Here is a 22248-nt window from a genome sequence, read left to right as displayed (position 1 = left end):
GGAAGACACCCTGCCTTGCCTGACAAGTGTGAAATATTCTATATGAATACTAAAAATGGAGAACACCTGTCAAAACAAAAACTTTAGTTAAAAAAGCTAAAGACTGATTTCTTCCCCTAAATTAGTGAGAACTATTGTAAGCTTTTATGTATCAAAAAGCCACCAAAACCCAAACAAGGAAAAAGCACCCTGAAAACACCCATCCAACTACCAACAGTCAAAACACCACACACCCCAAACACCACAGTGCACTAAAGTTTTCATGTGACAAATCCAATCCCATATCCCTAAGAATCTAATGTCTACATCTTACAGGACTTGGAGATAGCTGGAACTCAGAGGTTTCTACAAATCCTCACCAGACGCTTCGCAGACCATTCGTAAGAGGAGGAGGAGAAGCTCATAATCATTTTATTGGATGCTGCTATGAAAATACCAGAGTCTGAAGCACTCCACTCATTTATCCCATGATTGCAAAAGGCAAAGGAACTTACAGAAGCCAAGCTACAGGTGCCTCTGAAATTTTTCCCAGTTTTCATTGAGCAGGCCCAGAAAAATGGCGTGCTTTCTAAATTGGCAGAAATTACTTCATCATTCAAATGCTTCTTTGAAGCTATCCTCACAAATGACAGTAGGAAACATTTCCCTCAATGGGGAAGAAATGGCCAGCCTTAGAGGCAGCTATGTGGATGAACAAGCTAATTGAATACCAGCACAGGGAAACCCCAAGCTAACCATACTCTAGTACAACTTCCCTTTCAGCCATTAACTGCTGGCTACTGCCCAGCCACAGCTGCATCTATGAAAAACACTGCAAGTTTTCATTTGCTCAAGAATCAAACTGTTGAATAATACCAGGTATAAATATTTTTAAAAAGTCAAAGGCAGCTCCCACTAATTAATGCAATCCAATAATTATTTGGGAGCACAAGGTCAAAACCTCACTAACTTCCATTCTCTCAACAAACTTCAATAAATGGTAGATAAGCAGTACATGAAAGAACCCACCTGTATCAGATGTATCTGCACCAGAGTTCTCAGAAGATTCCTTAAAAGCACATGAAAGGAATTTTAATACCTGGTAGCTTAAACCATATTCATTAGCCCACAGAATTTTCTGCTTTCACTACTTGCTCAGTTTTTGGGGGGTGGTGGGAGTGAAACCAATGCAGGTGTATTCCACAAATTGTGACTAAATCACACCATCTTTATTAACAAGTCTATACACAAACTTACTTTGAGTCAAAAGAAGCTATTCTAGACCACACAGATTTTACAAATAGTAATCTAAGAAGTTAGACCCACATACTGCCTAACTAAAAAGGCACCTGATGGTGAAGAGCCCAGATCCAACTGCTCCCTCTCCCCCTTCAAAAAAAACCCTAATAAAACAGCTGAAAACCACTACAGATATTGTGGCACAGGACCACCTGCTCAGAAATGATTTCTTAGCTTTTGACTCCACAAACACATTTTCCCAAAGAGGCCGACATAGGACGGTTGGGGTTGGAAGGGACCTTAAAAATCATCTAGAACCAACCCCCTCTGTGATGGCCAGATTGCTCAAAGCCTCACCCAGCCTGCCCTGCAAAACTCCATCAAAACAGATGCAATGCAGCACCCATACCTGGTGTACTGCTGAGTTCTCATCTTCAAAATCACAGCTCTGCTTCTCTGATGTTTCATAGCATGAAGGGGAGAGGAAAAGAAAAAGTTCTATTACTTTCATAATACTCACCCTCTCTGCCTATTTCTGTTTTCAATTTCTTTTCTTTTTCCCTCTATTTACATCCTATCATCAGTGGCTCTAGTAATTGGTTTCTTTTTCTGACTCCCTCTGGCCAAGCACACTATAATGAAACACAAACCAAAGTACTCCAGCACACTTTTTGTCACTGTTGAACAGTGCAGAAAACCTGTTTTGTGTGCTTCATGTTCAAGGCACTTGTACATATCTTCTGGCATGGTGTGGGCTACTTTTACAGCGGAGTGCAATATCCTTGGTTGGCTCAAGCAGCTTTCAAAATTGTCTCTTCAGCATTTGATTATTGCCAAGTAAGTCTATTAGTCTGAACTTCTTTGTATGAAATTGAAGAAATTTCAGTTCTAGCTCTAATTTGTCTGAAACTTTTCTCAGTGGTCAACCCGACCGGCTATCATCTGAGAGTTAATTAATTCCTTCTTCTGTTATGTAATTAAATAAAGTATACAACCAATAAAGTGCACAGGACAACTCCTGTATACAAACCGCCGTGTTTCCCTCAAGTTTGGATGCAGACCATTGATAATTATTCAAAGCACAATTTTCCAACCAGTGGCTATAAAACCACTCTCTCTTCAAATCCAACAAGCACGTAACGAGAAGGCTCTGGCTTAAGGTTGTAACCTTCTCTGGAAATTAATCCTCATGATTTTTGCAATAATCTACTGTAACACCTCCTCAACAACATAATCTTTTAGAAGCCAGAGTGCCTCTTCCAAACATATCTGGATTGGGAACAGATGACATTAGAAGAATAAAGTAGCGTCCAGCTGAAATTCCTTACTGAGCAAGGTCTACGAAACACCACAAAGCCCATTTTGTATGCAAAAAACTCTCAAGGAAAAAAAGTCAATTTATGCAGCTGATATATGACCAAAATATCACTTCTCTGGGAGGCTGAAATTTAACATACCTGCTCCTCCTTAATTGAGAGCTGCCATATATTAAAATAAAGCCCACCACTCAAAGGACTGTCACATTTGAATCAGTACAACTTGATGAGGATGCTGGACATGCCACCCAAATAGGAAAACTTAAATCTAGCAAAATGCTGAATTGTGAGTTGGAAAAAAACAACACTTATTATGTTAACATAACAACACTTCGTTATGTTCTAAGGGGAGAGGTCCATTGATAGGTATTTGTTTAATGTTCAGACTTCATAGCACAAACCTTTATGTATCCTAATTTAAAACACTTAGGTCTACTTAAGAGTAAGAGAGTAAAAAAAAATCCATACATTAGCATTAACAATCCATAGTCAGACGTATCTGTTTTGGGCTGAGGGTTTAAGGTGTATGGGCTGCTTTGATTTTTGGGTTTTTTAAGGCTAACAGCAACCAAAACCAGACAGTTCAAATGCTTTCATGTGTCTTTGTATTTCAATTAAACAAAGCCAGAGCAATGTATGGTTTTCTTAAGCTGGAAAAAATCTGCAATATTCTATTTTTTAAGGAATATATAAATAGACATAGGAAAATACAAATCTATGCAGGCTTACTTTGTTCCTAAGAAAGTTATTCACCACACTTTCATACTTAGAAAGTTCTTCCCTAGGACAACTTGAAATAAAGTAATACTTTTCTCAAGTAACATCAGAAGCTGCAAAAACACATATTACCCATTTTTCTGCCTTTCTAGGTCATCTGAAATGGAGTACCCTACATTTAAAATTAAACAGATCAAGACTTTCTAGCATTTAAGACAACTATGCAAACTCTTTTCTGTAAGAGCTTCTAGGATATTCAGACCATGAAGTAGATTTCTAAAGATTAGCAAAATATTTATTCTAAATAACTTTAAATACAGTATCTTTGTAACAAAATCTAACTTTCTATCCATGTTTTATCAGAGACTATAGCCACATTTTTGAATGACTTTGCCTCATTAGCCAAATAGAACAGGAAGTAAAGGTCAGGACCATCTGAAACTTTTTGTACCAGACCCTTATTTTCCATCTCTACATTGGCATTTCTTAGGCTGATTCAAAGCCTGGATCTGACCACTGTATGGACAAGTTTTTTGGCAGTGCTGTGGAGGAAGACTGGTGCTAGGCCTCTGCTTTGTCCTCTTGTGCTCCAAATAAAAGTTTTTCACGTGAATGACATAAAATATTAAGACATTTTGCAATAGATTTTTTTTTAAAAAAACACTACCTGTGCTCCTCGGCCTTCGACTAATACGCTGCAATAGAAAAAAAAAGAGTATTTAAAGAATAGGAAAATAATTTTAACCATCATATTTATTTACTTTGCTATAGCCCACAACTTCAAATTCACTCCATTTTCTCAGGTTTCTCCTCTCCTAACCAGAAAAGCCACAAGTATCTCGTAAAACTTACCTGGTCATTCACTTTTTCCCTTCCCATTGCGGGTAAAGTCTCTGCAAGAACATACCTGCACCCACATAAGAGGCTAAGACACAGAATTTCCCTCACAGTCTTTTATGGATTATCTTGGGAAACCTGGGCGGCAATGCCTAGTGGACTGTGAACAAGGCATTAGCAGGAGTGGAAAGGGAACCCTAAATACAGCCTCTTCTTGGTCTCCATCAATCCACTCATGCTGCCTCAGACCGAATTGCATTCCTCACCATGGCCTCACTCTGTGGGGCTCAGAACAGCTTCTGTGTTACTGCCAAGGCACGCCACACAGGCCATGGGTTTACCTGACACACTGACCAGTGAGACTGCAAAGATTCTTTAATTAATCTGGCATTATTTCACAGGGGAAAAAATACAGAAACCAAAGAAGAAACCAGAAACGCCTGCTGAATCAAACAACAAAGAAAAATTGATTCAATGCATTAACTGAACGGAATACATTCTGATGAGTTCCAAAAATACCCAGTCCCAACAGACAGCAAATGAAAGAAAAAATTTCTCCAGATTTACAAGTCGTGCTAACCACTGATAAATTGTCATCTATTTTAGCCAGATGCATCGGAAACACCTTAAACTATCCTACAACTCTATTGTAAAGCAGATAATGACCTCCTCAATACCTCTGAAAATATTATATTGCATGGCAAGGTTAGAATATAATCCTATCTATCTATCTATCTATCTATCTATCTATCTATCTACAAAGAAATACTGCTGCATTCTGGCTGCATGGTAGGACTGTACTATTAAATACCGTAAATCCTTTCTTCCCGGTTGTAACGTCTTTCCTTGACATATGCTCCCATCGTTTAGGTCCTAGAAAAAAACCAACAAGTAATAATATTACCACTTATCATAATACCATCTATACTCAATATCACTCTAATAAACATTCAGGAACGACATATTGCAGAATAACAAAACATTAGCAAACCTGAACTGTCTGCCACCACATTTGCTGAAATAAAAATTTAAAGGAAAACAAACCAGGAGAATATGGCAATTCAAGCTGAGAAGTCAGGCAAGACAAAAAAGAGCATCACATGCTGAGTCCAACAAGACTGAGCTAAAATCCAAAGAGCATTACAGGCCCATATTCTACCAAGAGGAGAAAAGAGGCAAAAGATTTTAGGTTCTAGATTTTAGTTGATGAATGCAGACTCCATGGTATCTGAGGTTAGTTAAAGCCATAACTAAGGCTCTACGGGACCGAGATCCATACTCCTTCCATTTTGAACAGAGATCACTAACCCAAAAGTACAACCAATCCTTTACCAATGCCAAACGTTCTATTACAGTACTCTTGAATGCTTCCTCCCTCTCCCATTGGATAATGTTTATGAAATGCAAGCCTGCCAGTCTGTAAAAACCTTTGGTGCACAACTAGTTCCCCAGTCTCTCCAGTAAGTTATAAAAACTGAGACGGCAATTCATGAACATGGTAGGTCTTATAGGGCTTCATTTTAGGTGAAGAGGAAGAAGGCCAGTCACGGAAGTGATTTTCTGGGAAGAGCTGCTGAAAGCTTCTCCTGGGCCTGGCAAAACTAATTGCCGTCTGGCTCTGAGAAGAGGCATGCTGCTAAACCAATTAGAGAAGCTGGTAACGCCTCTATGCCAATGTATTTAAGCAGCAGAAACGCTGCGAGAAGCTCTTGATCTCTGCGCTCTCCGAGGAGCGGCGCTGCTCCCTTTCCTTTCCTGCTGGAGCCTGCAGGGCCGCGCTGCGGGCCCGTCCGGCACGGCGAGGAACCACGCGGCCGACACCAGCGCCGGGAGCGGCCACGAGGCCGGGAACGCGCGGCTGGAATTGGCGACCAGGGCGCTGCTGTCTTGGCAGGGCTCGCAAGGAACTCGGTTCCCTTGGCCGCTCCTGGGCAGTCGTGCTGCAGACAGAGGGGCCAGGGTGGCGGCGGCTTTTCCTCTGCGGCGCCCACGGGAAGAGAAGGTGCAAAATGGAGCCGGCGGGGACCTCGCCCTCACAGCGAGCAATTCTCTCGCGCAGAGCCCAGACGGGATCCGCCGTTCAACATTGCAGAACTCTGCAAAATCTTCTCGTCCGATAGCACTTGAGAACAGATGAACCTACAAACACCGACTCTCTCCCAAATCCACAAAAAAAAGGAAGGGTGAAGACATCTGGAGAACACAACAGTGACACTAAAGCCGGTGCAAAGGAGGGATGGGGACAAGAAGAGCCCCAGGCCTAAGAGCTGAAATTCTTCTACAAGCTGTGGTGAAGATTAGAATACTACAAATTATTTCCCTGTAATTAATGAAGTAGCTAGAAGGATGGAGAATGCTCCTGAATCCCATGAAAAAGAAGCGCTCAGGCTAGAATGTGGACATGCTGAGAAGCTGTGATCTGTGAGAGGCCTGAGCAGAGAGAGAGATGGAGAACAACCCTTGCTTTCAGAGACAGAGGAAGAGGACACTCTCTGGTATACTACAACAGCTCATCCTTAAAAATTGCAGCCCATGAACTAATGGCCCAGGGGCAAAAGGCAGCTGTGAGAAGACTACTCTGCCCATTGACACATGTCAAAGCAGGTTTCAGGTGTGACTGCAACCTGTAAAAATTCAAACCACATTAAAAAGTTCACAGAAAATTCCCTCCCATAGAAAGGACCCCATGACATAGCAAGAGACTCCTCTCCCTAAGTGAACTGAAACAGAAGTTTTACAAGCCACACACTCACCAAAATCCCCATGATTTTGTCTTCCTATGCTCTCAGTGAGAAATAAAAAAAGACAGGGGATTGTGGGGGGGGCAGGTAAAAGTATTCTAAAGGTTTTAATTCTCCTTATCATCTTTTTGATTCTGTAAATAAAATTTCCTTCATACCTTTTAAAGTGTTTTTCTCCAATTCCTTATCTCACCCCACAAGCTTTTTAATTCTTCTTTCCTATGCTCAACCACAGCAGAACAGAAAGAATGATTTTCTTTGGTAGATGCACTGGCTTTTAGCCAGCACCAAGCCCTGACGTATCATAATCTTCATTTCAGTGATAATAAAACCTGCCAGAAACATTTAATTTCCCAGAAAAGCCACCAAGATACTAAGTCAAGTCCCACTCAACCCCATATTTATATAGAATCTATTTTAAAACAATAGCATGTTTCCCCTCAATAAGCTTTCCATAAGCATTATTACCCTATTTCCTACACTATTACCCTATTACCCATCAACCATCACCATGAAAAACTGGATAAATATTGTCATGGGCCCACATGGTTTGGATTCATGTAAGCCACATGGGAACATTCAATGAAAAGTTAAGTAAACTCTCTACCTACTACGCCCTGGTGCTTGCCATACCAGTAATTAATCAGAGCAGTGTTCAGAATACTAAGTGGACGCGAAAAGACACAATCCATTCAAGCCCACCAATCCCTTTGCTTCCTCCCAGTCTGCTCCATTTTGATTCTACCTACAAGTCACCCACACATTATCCATTTTTTTACCCTGAACCTTGCTAATAACCATTGTCTTGTCTAAAATTGGGCATGCAATAAACTAAAAGTGCACAAGGAGTAAACACTTGGTATTATACTGAACTCTACATATGAAACAACACGCCTTTGTGAAGCTTAGTAAAATACAGTATCTGTCGCACTTAAACATTCTGCAGCTGCCAACACTTGCATGGCTTAGTAAGTCAGCACATACAGTATGCAAACATTGTAGCTTTAAGGAGTTCTTACTCTCAGGTGTATGGTAGGAGGAGGAGCAGAAGAAGCTCATGATCATTTTACTGGATGCTGCTATGAAAATACCATAAGTCTGAAGCACTTCACTCATTTATCCCACGAGTGCAAAAGGCAAAGGAACTTACTGAAACCAAGCTACAGGACCCTCTGAAATCTTTTTGTAGCTATCACTGAGCAGGCTGAGAAAAATGGTGTGCTTTTTTAACTGGCAGACATTATTTCATCATTCAAATGCTTATTTGCAGCCATCCTCACAAATCAAAGTAGGAAACATTTCCATCAACATCGAAGAAATTGCCAGCCATACAGGCAGCTAAGTAGATGAGCAAGCTAATTGAATAGCAGAATACATAAACCACAAGCTAATCATATACTTTACTTCACCTTCTCTTTCAGCCATTAATGCTGTGTACTTCCAAGCTATAGCCTAAACCAAGAAAAACATTGGAAGTTTTCATTTGCTCAAGAATCAAAAATGTTGAATGTTGAATACCAGCAGAAAATATTACAAAAAGCCAGTCAAAACCTTTGGCCAGTAAGCAACCAATTAATTCTACGGAAATACAAAGGCAAAACCTCCCCAAAAATGAAACACTTTTCCTAAGCAATATTAATGAATCCAAATTTTTTAAAGAAATACATTTGACCAACAGACAAAAGACTTAATTGTACCAAGTACTTCTCGCCCTGGCAAAGGTGAACGACGACTTTTTGACGAACTTGGAGTTGTTATCTGAAAAACATAAAAAGAAAAAAACAATCTAACATTCTGAGCTTTTTGCATGTTAAACATATCATCAAAACCTTACTTGTGACTTCCTTGCCTCTTGCTGTTCTGGTCATGTACAGTTATGGTCTTTTAAGGGCTCAGCCAAGTTCAGACAAAATGGAAAACATCTAGTCTAAGGCTTCAGTAGGAAGTTTTAGGAGTCACTAGTTTATTCTTGGAAAGCTATTCATCATTTTTTCAACTTATACATTACATGTCATGTATTAATCCCTACCCCAAATATAAGAATTTATCCATGGATATACATCCACACACACACTTGAGTAATCTACACATCTCTGGCAGCTCCAGCAGAAAAGAAAAGCTGTATCCTGACACTTCACCTCTGACCTTCCTTGCTCCCCAAATCAAAACAAAGCTAATTATTTTTCTTTGAGCATCTACAAAGCTAAGACTTAGACTTTTAAGAAAACTGACAGCTCAAAGATCAACCTGCACATCAGTGCTCCAAGAATAACATATAAAAGTAAAAAAAAAAAAGGGAAAATACATTTCTAAAAGATTTGCTCTGTTTCTTACATTTCATAGCTCTCAAAACCCCCAGATCCTACTATATCTACACAGACATCAAGCAGAAGAACAATGGGAGAAGCACAGAGAAGCTGTGTGAGAATGCATTTAACTGCTACCCAGGTAAAGAGCTTTTATTTTATTCTAACTAGCTAATAACTTAGAATAGGAGAAATATCTTACCGTTATCCATTTGGGATAATTCCTCTCATCACCTTGCAATATCACATCAACTGGAACTCTTTTTTTCTTTACGATTTGTCCATCATCTACATTCTGATTCTTAGAGGAAAACAAAATTGTTAAAACACATAGAACTTATTGGCACAGCCAACTCCAAACTGATTATTCTGATTTACTGCAAACTAGTGTTCTTCAGATCAGGAAATATGCAACCTGCATAAAGTTATTTTTAATGTACACATTTTAAGCAAAAATCTGCCTGTCCACATGCCCCCCAGCAAAAAAAAAAAAAAAACCATAATTGCATAGAAGGAACTATCTGTGAAGATATATAAAAAGGGATAATAAACAAGAATATTCAGGGAACAGCAAACACTGCCTTAAAGATCCTCTGATAAAAACCAACAAAAATCCCAAACAAATAAAGAAAGGAGAAAGAAAGAAAAATGGCTACAAGGCTCTGACAATGACAGCTGCAAATCTCTACTTGTATTCCCAACATCCCGGGGGAAGCCATATACAAATTAAGGTCTATTCTGCAACAACCCTCAATGTAGAACCTAAGAGAATTTTGTAATAAAAGGCAATTCATTAGTCAAAGTGTCACTTCCTGAGGCAGACTGCATTAGCTGTTGTCAGAGAGTGGACACCAGCACAGTGCTACACAAGTAAGGAAAGTAAATCCCATTTTTGGCAACGCTGTTGGAGCAAACAAACCACAGGATTAAAATGGCTGCACACACAAAGTGCACCTTGTGTTTTTCCTCAATACTCTAGTCTGGCTAGTCCTGACCATGGTCTACTTTGGGAAGCAACAGCAGAAGATTCCAGCCTGCTTTTGTTATGGCAGCCATTATTGCTCATTTACCATTTCCTTCAAACCATGTTGCCTACATATGCTAGACCCCCAAGTGAACAACCATTCTTTTTATAAGCGTTCTCACCTTAAGATCCATCTGCTTTCTCTTTTTCCTTAGCTAGGAAAGCCTTTCTCAGGGCTGCCTGCTGATGCAGTACACTGTAGGCCTTTCTCTGGCCCACTGGTATTAGCAAGACAATAACATCACTTGTCACAGGTCTCTGTGACATGAATTATTGAACACCTCACTTGCCAAAAATGTGCATTAAGACGCAGATGATATCAAGTCTTCCACTGACTGCATCAGCTCATCAGGCAGGTGCAAACAACTCAAATAGTTAATAGCTTCTATTGAATCACTACATTCTATTAGACACCCCAAAGTTTTACCTTGAGATGAATTCCTTCAAATTTTCTTCCTACGGAGGCTACATCACCACCTTCTTCACCTGCAATTTGAAGGTAAATATTAAATCAAACAGAGCTGAACTCATAACAGAAATGGTTTTAAACACATACTGTGCAAGTTATTGGCTAAACTGTTTTCATTCTAGAAAACATTTTTCCACCCTATAACTTTAAACTGTATTGCATTTCCATTCCAATTCCAATTGGAAAGCATGGTTTGTGGCACCATAAATGACTACAGCGGAGCAAAGGAGGCTTAAGAAAACTTGTTTGCCATCAGTTCTTTACAATTTATATTAAATATTTCAGGGAGTGAAACATTTTTAAAGCTCTTTCTTTTGTGGCTCTCTAAGAATCATTAATCATTAATGCACAATCCCCACTACATTCCTAAATATGCCAACAGGATTTTCTCTCACGCTTCCCCTTAGTAGCTTCCTGTTGCCAAGACCACCTCAGGACTCACAAAGTGAGAAATAAGGCAGACTTGAGAATATGAAAAAACAAGACAGGCTCTGGTCACTCAGTTTTAGGTATTCTATTCTGTGGGTCGTTTGGTGAATGAAATGCAACAAAATATTGTTTTCCTCGATGTAGGCAGACCTTCCAATTCATCATTAGCTAAAATCAGTCGTCCATGAGCATCAAATACATGACTGCATTTTCAGCCCTGCTTTCTGAACTGCCCTGCACTCACCAGAGGGAAGGAAAAAGGAGAGGAGAATAACCCTGAGAATCGTGAGTGAAAGAAATCTTGGTTACAGTACTACCACATCACTGCCTCGTCATACTACTCTTAAATTGCTATTTCTCTTTCTGCCATACAATCTTCTTCCTCCAGCACAACTGGGCACAAACCTGTCACATTGCTTCCTAAATGTTCATCCACATGAACAGACTGGACTGCTACAGAAATGGGTGCTTTTTGAGATAAAGGGAACAACTCCTGTGTCACGGAATGGTTGACCCCATCACATCAATTCTAAATTACTAACAAACAGCTTGCATCAGAGCATGAGTTGATTTGTATACAAGTGGAAAACTCTTTTACGTGTGAGTCCTCCAAAATCTAACTTTAGCATATCTTCAATGTGCCGGCAATCATACTTTCAAATCACAGGACCTTCAGTAATTCGCAGTGGGCCTTGGCACAGAATGGAAAAATAAAAGTATTCTCTCCAGGCAATCCGAAAGCAGTCTCAAAGGCCAAAAGGGAAATTCAGTAACACCTTTGCACCTCAAAGGCTGAACAGAGACGAAGAAAGACAATTCCCACCTTCCTCTCTCAAAACTATGACCTGTATTATAGAAAGCTATTTCACAGGAGGTGCACCCAAAACACTATCATTCTCTAAGTTATAACTTCTCTATCCCTTTCTCCAAATTAATTCAGTCCTCTGTGATAGGATCCTGTTAGATACAAGAAATGGTTAGATTTACTCTGCCATATTAATTCCTGAGAAAGCAAGAAATGGTAATCCTAATAACTTTCCCTATTAAGGACAGACTTGCAGGTCCAGGTGAGAGCTGCTCCACTTGACTTTTACCTGCTGGAGACAAGCTTTGCACACTTTCAACACAAAAATAGTGGATAACACCTGGAAGACATTCTGCCTTGCCTGACAAGTGTGAAATATTCTATATAAATACTAAAAATGGAAAACACCTGCCAAAACTAAAACTTTAGTTAAAAAGAGCTAAAGACTGATTTCTTCCCCTAAATTAGTGAGAACTATTGGTAAGCTTTTATGTATCAAAAAGCCACCAAAACTCAAACAAGGAAAAAGCGCCCTGAAAACACCCACCCTAACTACCAACAGTCAAAACACCACACACCCCAAACACCACAGTGCACTAAAGTTTTCATGTGACAAATCCAATCCCATATCCCTAAGAATCTAATGTCTACATCTTACAGGACTTGGAGATAGCTGGAACTCAGAGGTTTCTACAAATCCTCACCAGACGCTTCGCAGACCATTCGTAAGAGGAGGAGGAGAAGCTCATAATCATTTTATTGGATGCTGCTATGAAAATACCAGAGTCTGAAGCACTCCACTCATTTATCCCATGATTGCAAAAGGCAAAGGAACTTACAGAAGCCAAGCTACAGGTGCCTCTGAAATTTTTTTCCTAGTTTTCATTGAGCAGGCCCAGAAAAATGGCGTGCTTTCTAAATTGGCAGAAATTACTTCATCATTCAAATGCTTCTTTGAAGCTATCCTCACAATTGACAGCAGGAAACACTTCCCTCAACGGGGAAGAAATGGCCAGCCTTAGAGGCAGCTATGTAGATGAACAAGCTAATTGAATACCAGCATAGGGAAACCCCAAGCTAACCATACTCTAGTACAACTCTACTTTCAGCCATTAACTGCTGGCTACTGCCCAGCCACAGCTGCATCTATGAAAAACACTGCAAGTTTTCATTTGCTCAAGAATCAAACTGTTGAATAATACCAGGTATAAATATTTTTAAAAAGTCAAAGGCAGCTCCCACTAATTAATGCAATCCAATAATTATTTGGGAGCACAAGGTCAAAACCTCACTATCTTCCTTTCTCTCAACAAACTTCAATAAATGGTAGATAAGCAGTACATGAAAGAACCCACCTGTATCAGATGTATCTGCACCAGAGTTCTCAGAAGATTCCTTAAAAGCACATGAAAGGAATTTTAATACCTGGTAGCTTAAACCATATTCATTAGCCCATAGAATTTTCTGCTTTCACTACTTGCTCAGTTTTTGGGGGGTGGTGGGAGTGAAACCAATGCAGGTGTATTCCACAAATTGTGACTAAATCACACCATCTTTATTAACAAGTCTATACACAAACTTACTTTGAGTCAAAAGAAGCTATTCTAGACCACACAGATTTTACAAATAGTAATCTAAGAAGTTAGACCCACATACTGCCTAACTAAAAAGGCACCTGATGGTGAAGAGCCCAGATCCAACTGCTCCCTCTCCCCCTTCAAAAAAAACCCTAATAAAACAGCTGAAAACCACTACAGATATTGTGGCACAGGACCACCTGCTCAGAAATGATTTCTTAGCTTTTGACTCCACAAACACATTTTCCCAAAGAGGCCGACATAGGACGGTTGGGGTTGGAAGGGACCTTAAAAATCATCTAGAACCAACCCCCTCTGTGATGGCCAGATTGCTCAAAGCCTCACCCAGCCTGGCCTGCAAAACTCCATCAAAACAGATGCAATGCAGCACCCATACCTGGTGTACTGCTGAGTTCTCATCTTCAAAATCACAGCTCTGCTTCTCTGATGTTTCATAGCATGAATGGGAGAGGAAAAGAAAAAGTTCTATTACTTTCATAATACTCACCCTCTCTGCCTATTTCTGTTTTCAATTTCTTTTCTTTTTCCCTCTATTTACATCCTATCATCAGTGGCTCTAGTAATTGGTTTCTTTTTCTGACTCCCTCTGGCCAAGCACACTATAATGAAACACAAACCAAAGTACTCCAGCACACTTTTTGTCACTGTTGAACAGTGCAGAAAACCTGTTTTGTGTGCTTCATGTTCAAGGCACTTGTGCATATCTTCTGGCATGGTGTGGGCTACTTTTACAGCAGAGTGCAATATCCTTGGTTGGCTCAAGCAGCTTTCAAAATTGTCTCTTCAGCATTTGATTATTGCCAAGTAAGTCTATTAGTCTGAACTTCTTTGTATGAAATTGAAGAAATTTCAGTTCTAGCCCTAATTCGTCTGACACTTTTCTCAGTGGTCAACCCGACCGGCTATCATCTGAGAGTTAATTAATTCCTTCTTCTGTTATGTAATTAAATAAAGTATACAACCAATAAAGTGCACAGAACAAGACCTGTATACAAACCGCCGTGTTTCCCTCAAGTTTGGATGCAGACCACTGATAATTATTCAAAGCACAATTTTCCAACCAGTGGCTATAAAACCACTCTCTCTTCAAATCCAACAAGCACGTAACGAGAAGGCTCTGGCTTAAGGTTGTAACCTTCTCTGGAAATTAATCCTCATGATTTTTGCAAAAATCTACTGTAACACCTTCTCAACAACATAATCTTTTAGAAGCCAGAGTACCTCTTCCAAACATATCTGGATTGGGAACAGATGACATTAGAAGAATAAAGTAGCATCCAGCTGAAATTCCTTACTGAGCAAGGTCTACGAAACACCACAAAGCCCATTTTGTATGCAAAAACCTCTCAAGGAAAAAAAGTCAATTTATGCGGCTGATATATGACCAAAATATCACTTCTCTGGGAGGCTGAAATTTAACATACCTGCTCCTCCTTAATTGAGAGCTGCCATATATTAAAATAAAGCCCACCACTCAAAGGACTGTCACATTTGAATCAGTACAACTTGATGAGGATGCTGGACAGGCCACCCAAATAGGAAAACTTAAATCTAGCAAAATGCTGAATTGTGAGTTGGAAAAAAACAACACTTATTATGTTAACATAACAACACTTAGTTATGTTCTAAGGGGAGAGGTCCATTGATAGGTATTTGTTTAATGGTCAGACTTCATAGCACAAACCTTTATGTATCCTAATTTAAAACACTTAGGTCTATTTAAGAGTAAGTCAGTAAAAAAAAATCCATACATTAGCATTAACAATCCATAGTCAGACGTATCTGTTTTGGGCTGAGGGTTTAAAGTGTATGGGCTGCTTTGATTTTTGGGTTTTTTTAAGGCTAACAGCAACCAAAACCAGACAGTTCAAATGCTTTCATGTGTCTTTGTATTTCAATTAAACAAAGCCAGAGCAATGTATGGTTTTTTTAAGCTGGAAAAAATCTTCAATATTCTATTTTTTAAGGAATATATAAATAGACATAGGAAATTACAAATCTATGCAGGCTTACTTTGTTTCTAAGAAAGTTATTCACCACACTTTCATACTTAAAAAGTTCTTCCCTAGAATGACTTGAAATAAAGAAATACTTTTCTCAAGTAACATCAGAAGCTGCAAAAACACATATTACCCATTTTTCTGCCTTTCTAGGTCATCTGAAATGGAGCACACTACATTTAAAATTAAACAGATCAAGACTTTCTAGCATTTAAGACAACCATGCAAACTCCTTTCTGTAAGAGCTTCTAGGATATTAGGACCATGAAGTAGATTTCTAAAGATTAGCAAAATATTTATTCTAAATAACTTTAAATACAGTATCTTTGAAACAAAATCTGACTTTCTATCCATGTTTTTATCAGAGACTACAGCCACATTTTTGAATGACTTTGCCTCATTAGCCAAATGGAAGAGGAAGTAAAGGTCAGGACCATCTGAAACTTTTTGTACCAGACCCTTATTTTCCATCTCTACTTTGGGATTTCTTAGGCTGATTCAAAGCCTGGATCTGACCACTGTATGGACAAGTTTTTTGGCAGTGCTGTGGAGGAAGACTGGTGCTAGGCTCTGCTTTGTCCTCTTGTGCTCCAAATAAAAGTTTTTCACAGGAATGACATAAAATATTAAGACATTTTGCAATAGATTTTTTGTTAAAAAAAAAACACTACCTGTGCTCCTCGGCCTTCGACTAATACGCTGCAATAGAAAAAAAAGTCAGAATAATCAAAGAATAGCAAACTAATTTTAACCATCATATTTATTTACTTTGGTATAGCCCTCAACTACAAATCCACTCCATTTTCTTAGGTTCCCCTCTCCTAACCAAAAAAGCCACAAGTATCTTGTAAAACTTACCTGATCATTCACTTTTTCCCTTCCCATTGCTGGTAAAGTCACTGCAAGAACATACCTGCACCCACATAAGAGGCTAAGACACAGAATTTCCCTCACAGTCTTTTATGGATTATCTTGGGAAACCTGGGCAGCAATGCTTAGTGGACTGTGCACAAGGCATTAGCAGGAGTGGAAAGGGAACCCTAAATACAGCCTCTTCTTGGTCTCCATCAATCTACTCATGCTGCCTCAGACTGAAGTGCATTCCTCACCATGGCCTCACTCTGTGGGGCTCAGAACAGCTTCTGTGTTACTGCCAAGGCACGCCACACAGGCCATGGGTTTACCTGACACACTGACCAGTGAGACTGCAAAGATTCTTTAATTAATCTGGCATTATTTCACAGGGGAAAAAATACAGAAACCAAAGATGAAACCAGAAACCCCTGCTGAATCAAACAACAAAGATAAATTGATTCAATGCATTAACTGCACGGAATGCATTCTGATGAGTTCCAAAAATACCCAGTCCCAACAGACAGCAAATGAAAGAAAAAATTTCTCCAGATTTACAAGTCGTGCTAACCGCTGATAAATTGTCATCTATTTTAGTCAGATGCATCGGAAACACCTTAAACTATCCTACACCTCTATTGTAAAGCAGATGATGACCTCCTCAATACCTCTGAAAATATTATACAGCATGGCAAGGTTAGAATATAATCCTATCTATCTATCTATAAAGAAATACTGCTGCATTCTGGCTGCATGGTAGGACTGTACTATTAAATACCGTAAATCCTTTCTTCCAGGTTTTAACATCTTTCCTTGACATAAGTTCCCATCGTTTAGGTCCTAGAAAAAAACAACAAGTAATAATATTACCACTTATCATAATACCATCTATACTCAATATCACTCTAATAAACATTCAGGAACGACATATTGCAGAATAACAAAACATCAGCAAATCTGAACTCTCTACCACCACATTTGCTGAAATAAAAATTTAAAGGAAAACAAACCAGGAGAATATGGCAATTCAAGCTGAGAAGTCAGGCAAGACAAAAAAGAGCATCACATGCTGAGTCCAACAAGACTGAGCTAAAATCCAAAGAGCATTACAGGCCCATATTCTACCAAGAGGAGAAAAGAGGCAAAAGATTTTAGGTTCTAGATTTTAGTTGATGAATGCAGACTCCATGGTATCTGAGGTTAGTTAAAGCCATAACTAAGGCTCTACGGGACCGAGATCCATACTCCTTCCATTTTGAACAGAGATCACTAACCCAAAAGTACAACCAATCCTTTACCAATGCCAAACGTTCTATTACAGTACTCTTGAATGCTTCCTCCCTCTCCCATTGGATAATGTTTATGAAATGCAAGCCTGCCAGTCTGTAAAAACCTTTGGTGCACAACTAGTTCCCCAGTCTCTCCAGTAAGTTATAAAAACTGAGACGGCAATTCATGAACGTGGTAGGTCTTATAGGGCTTCATTTTAGGTGAAGAGGAAGAAGGCCAGTCACGGAAGTGATTTTCTGGGAAGAGCTGCTGAAAGCTTCTCCTGGGCCTGGCAAAACTAATTGCCGTCTGGCTCTGAGAAGAGGCATGCTGCTAAGCCAATTAGAGAAGCTGGTAACGCCTCTATGCCAATGTATTTAAGCAGCAGAATCGCTGCGAGAAGCTCTCGATCTCTGCGCTCTCCGAGGAGCGGCGCCGCTCCCTTTCCTTTCCTGGTGGAGCCTGCAGGGCCGCGCTGCGGGCCCGTCCGGCACGGAGAGGAACCACGCGGCCGATACCAGCGTCGGGAGCGGCCACGAGGCCGGGAACGCGCGGCTGGAATTGGCGACCAGGGCGCTGCTGTCTTGGCAGGGCTCGCAAGGAACTCGGTTCCCTTGGCCGCTCCTGGGCAGCCGTGCTGCAGACAGAGGGGCCAGGGTGGCGGCGGCTTTTCCTCTGCGGCGCCCACGTGGAGAGAAGGCGCGAAATGGAGCCGGCGGGGACCTCGCCCTCACAGCGAGCAATTCTCTCGCGCAGAGCCCGGACGGGATCCGCCGTTCAACATTACAGAATGTGGATCAACCATTACAATGAAAAACTGGATAAATACTGTCATGGGTCTACACAGTTTAGGTTTATGCTCAGAGGAATAGTGGATGTGTCTTTACGAACAAGCCTGGGTCTGTTGGTAGATGAAATTTAAAAACTGTGTCTACCTACTCCACCCTGATGTTTGGCACAGCAGTAATTTATCAGAGCATTATTGAGAATACTAAGTTGAGATGAAAATACATAATCCATTCATGCATATCATCTCCTGCTAATGTCTGCATTTCTTTTCTTCCTTCAAGTCATCCAAACCTTACCCATTTATACCATGAACTCTGCTAATACCCATTGTCTTATCTAGAATGGACCACACGATAGACTAATAATGCACATGGGAGTAAAGTCTTGGTACTATACTAAAGTCTACATATGATTTATCGTATCTTAGTGAAAAAAAGTCAGTATTCGTCACACTGTAATATTCTGCAGCTGCCAACACTTACATGCTTTACTCAGTCTAGACATACAGTATGTAAACATTGTAGCTTAAGGAGTTCTTACCCTCAGGTGTATCGTACGTCAAAGAGTCGATGGAAATCAGTACGTCATCCCTGAAGGGATGACTATACTAAAGAAAAAGAACGATTAAATATTAGAACAAACTTTCAAAGTATTATCTTTAATGTATATTTTATATATTGATATGAGAACAATTTTTTGTTTTACCCAAACATGAAGTTATCATTATGGGGTTTTATTGGCTAAAGCTGTAAGTCAGCAATCTGGAAATATTAACTCCTAGAGGAAACCGATGTACTTTAAGCATATGTGCAAGTCATTCAACCTAAGGCATAAGCCCTGCCATAACAGGGCTCCAGAGAGTTTTAAAATGCAGTTAAGTCGCTCTCTGACAGTTTCACCCAAATTTCTGTTGTAGAAACTAAAAGCAGCCCGCAGCTAAGACCAACAGCTGATGACATTTAGAAATATCCGATGTGGCACTAGCCGAGAAAATCCATCTAGAGCCAGATTTAGCCCGGCGGCGGCACAAAACATCTCCCGAACGGGAAAGGGCGCATCCCGGGATAAACGGAGATGCACGGAAGAGGACCATGCCCACACCTTAAACACAGAACGGCTCCCAAGGGAGAAGAACTCACTGAGTTCCCCACTTTCTGTAGTTTCATTGGAAACCCCCGGTCTGACGCAAACTAGCCGGGGTTACGGACACTGTGAAGTCAGCTCGCACTTGTGACTAAGTCGCGTATCCAGCACGGGCAGTCCCAGGTGTCCGTTCTGCGGCTTTATCCTGGGACCTGGCTCTTGCCAGCCCTCTCCTGCCAAGGCACAGGAGTGCGCGGGCTAGCACAGACGGCACGGTTGCTCTCAGTCCCCGCTTCGCCGCCCGCCTCAGGACGGCGCCCGGAACCCGCGGCCACCCCGGTCCCATAGCTCACCTCTTCAATGATGCGGGTCATGGATGCCATGAAACGGGCGCTGCTGTTCCGCAGCCCCTCCTGCATCGTGGGATCAAACTCCATAACGAAAAGCCGTTTGCACCGCCGGCCACCTTCCACTCTGTACACCGCGGCCGGCCCCTCCCGCCGCAATTCAAACCGCCGGCCTTTTGCCGCGTCCGATTGGTTGTTGCTAAAATCAGTTCTGGCGCTGTAGCCAATAGAAATCCGCGGTAGGCGGGCTTTATAGTCTGATTGGTTACTGGCGCTGCTGAGTGCCCTATCACCCCGCCTCCAAGCCCTGGCTTTGGGCGCCAAGTCCGGCGCGACGCGGGGCGTTGTTCTGCCTCTCAATGTCGGCTTGCTGCGGGCTGCCATTGGCTGCGGCGCACGGCCCCCCTCCCGCCAGCAGGACGTGCCGCCGCAGGGCCAGGCGGCGCCTCGGGGCGTTCTCCGGCCTCGGCAGCTCCAGACAGAAATGTATCCAATGTTGTGTCTCTGTCGGATTCGGCACAGACGGCCAGAGGAGTCGGGGCTGGGGAATTCGGCGTTCAGTGGCCGGCGGTCACGCCCTCCCCAGTCGCTTTCTTGGTCCCCAGAGGCTGCAGGCCTTTGGGAGAAGGCCAAAGCATTACCTGCCTACTGGCACTTTTATTTTGGATACCATTCTATTCCTTCCCAATATTCTTCAAGTAACTATTGGTTTTCTATAAAGATTTTTTTTTTAAATACCATCACGCACATCAATTTTCCTGGACCTTCCCATTAAAAAAAAAACATTTTCCGTTTTGGTAAAGACGTGCCTTTTTCATAATCCCTTACTGTTTAAAGCTATCTGTATTTACTTACTTCTTATAAACTTGTGTTAAGTTTTATTTTTTTAAACGGTAGGAGTTCAGAAAAATACATCTTTGATCTACATTTAAGCATTCTTACTAGTATGATTGTGAAGTTTTCACAGCTGACAAGATCTGTACTAAGGCCTTACTTACCCTGTTTCTGGCCAGTCTTACCCTTTTTCTGGTTCTTCATTAAGGCCTTATAATTTTTCAGGGTATGATTTTCTGCCAGCACTGCATTGAAATACTGCTCTCAGTGGTTAAATCGCATGTGTGTGTTGAACGGGCCAGCCAGAAGAGTACTGAAGTGTTGATTTCAGCATGCAGGAAAAGATGAGTGTGGTAATTCCAAGGTGACACAACAGGTCCCACTCCTACATTTTTCACTGTGTTTCCACCAGGATGACTGCAGGACAAATCATCTTTAAAAACCCAGAATCTCACTGAGGAGCACCTAATTCTATGTTCTTTATTTTCTTGATACATACCCAGGAGTAGATTTGCAGAAGCTCTCAATACTTTGTCTTTACATTCGCTTTGATGGAAGCTGTGCTTTGAATTTATCAAAGCTTATATAAACTTCCTAAGATTTAAAAATAGGGGGGAGAAATTGTAACTACCCTAAATAAATTAGAATCTCTGTATTGCAGATTGACAAAATTGATGAGCACTCAGTAGTTTGAAGCAAGTGCCTATAATCTTTCCTTTCCCATTGGTAAAATATACTACTAATTTCACGCCCTTGAATAGATGAAATATAACTTCTGTGATACTTCCAACATGATAAAATATCAGGTTAGTTTGGAATAGTAGTAGAAATTTTATTAGTAGACAAGTAAATCTGTACATACTCAGGGCCAGCTTTACATGATATGCAGAGAATGTGATCTGGAGCCCCACATTTAGAGAAGGATAAAAGGAAATAACAGGTAACTAACTATTCAGTACTTCCAGCTTTCAAAGTGCTAATCATATGGAAAAAAAATGCATCATGAAGTCACTTGTGGGGAAAAAGAAGCATCACACTACCTCTGTCTTTTCACTAGCAGGTTTAGGGTTGCCATGGCTTCATGGTGGTGTTCTGTGGTCACCTTGTAGTGCTTTGATGACTTAAAGTTGAAATGCGCTGCACACAGAGGATGAGATTAATTACTTTCCTCTGACATTTCCTAGCTTAGGACTCACTGACTTCACAGCCTAAATAATAAATGTAGCCCCTGACTAATTTAATATTTGAGGTAATCATCAACCTAGAAAACAAGGGTGTGATCCAGTTATTTCAATTTTATCCAGAAGTTACTTTTGTCTATTTTGAATTCATGGTACACTTCAGTAGAGTGACAAGAGCACTCAAGTGCAAAAAACTCCTTCTATCACCCATATGAGAAAATGAGATTGACATTCAGCAGCTGTGCATGGAAACTGTCCTAAGCCAGCAGCAACTGGTATATTTGATAAGGTGTAACCAAAAATTTTTTAACTGCATGATCTTAAGAACCACAAAGTCAACAAAGATAAGATAATGCTTGGGTGAATTTATGTTGACTGCAAAGCAAGACTGTGGATCAAACTGTTGACAAACTAAAGAAAGTGGCACAATGTT

The 22248-nt window shown here is 40.7% G+C and overlaps 1 protein-coding gene across 1 annotated transcript in view; it reads right to left on the bottom strand.

The window, feature by feature from the left end:
* LOC135442215 (uncharacterized) overlaps window positions 1-21709 on the bottom strand; it is a 43054-nt gene extending 21345 nt beyond the window's left edge. Inside the window, 14 exon segments of the mRNA XM_064701763.1 lie at window positions 1009-1048; window positions 1628-1674; window positions 3919-3946; window positions 4900-4961; window positions 8527-8587; window positions 9338-9436; window positions 10587-10645; window positions 13218-13257; window positions 13837-13883; window positions 16132-16159; window positions 17091-17152; window positions 18911-18977; window positions 19807-20416; window positions 21675-21709. Of these exon segments, the coding sequence (XP_064557833.1) occupies window positions 1009-1048; window positions 1628-1674; window positions 3919-3946; window positions 4900-4961; window positions 8527-8587; window positions 9338-9436; window positions 10587-10645; window positions 13218-13257; window positions 13837-13883; window positions 16132-16159; window positions 17091-17152; window positions 18911-18977; window positions 19807-20416; window positions 21675-21709 (1285 nt within the window).
* Window positions 21710-22248: the final 539 nt, after the last annotated feature.

The sequence above is a fragment of the Zonotrichia leucophrys genome, chromosome 1, assembly GCF_028769735.1.
Source record: "Zonotrichia leucophrys gambelii isolate GWCS_2022_RI chromosome 1, RI_Zleu_2.0, whole genome shotgun sequence".
NCBI classification, from domain to species: domain Eukaryota; kingdom Metazoa; phylum Chordata; class Aves; order Passeriformes; family Passerellidae; genus Zonotrichia; species Zonotrichia leucophrys.
The sequence above is the reverse complement of the archived record's forward strand: the minus strand, read 5'-3'. Positions and strand labels throughout refer to the sequence as shown.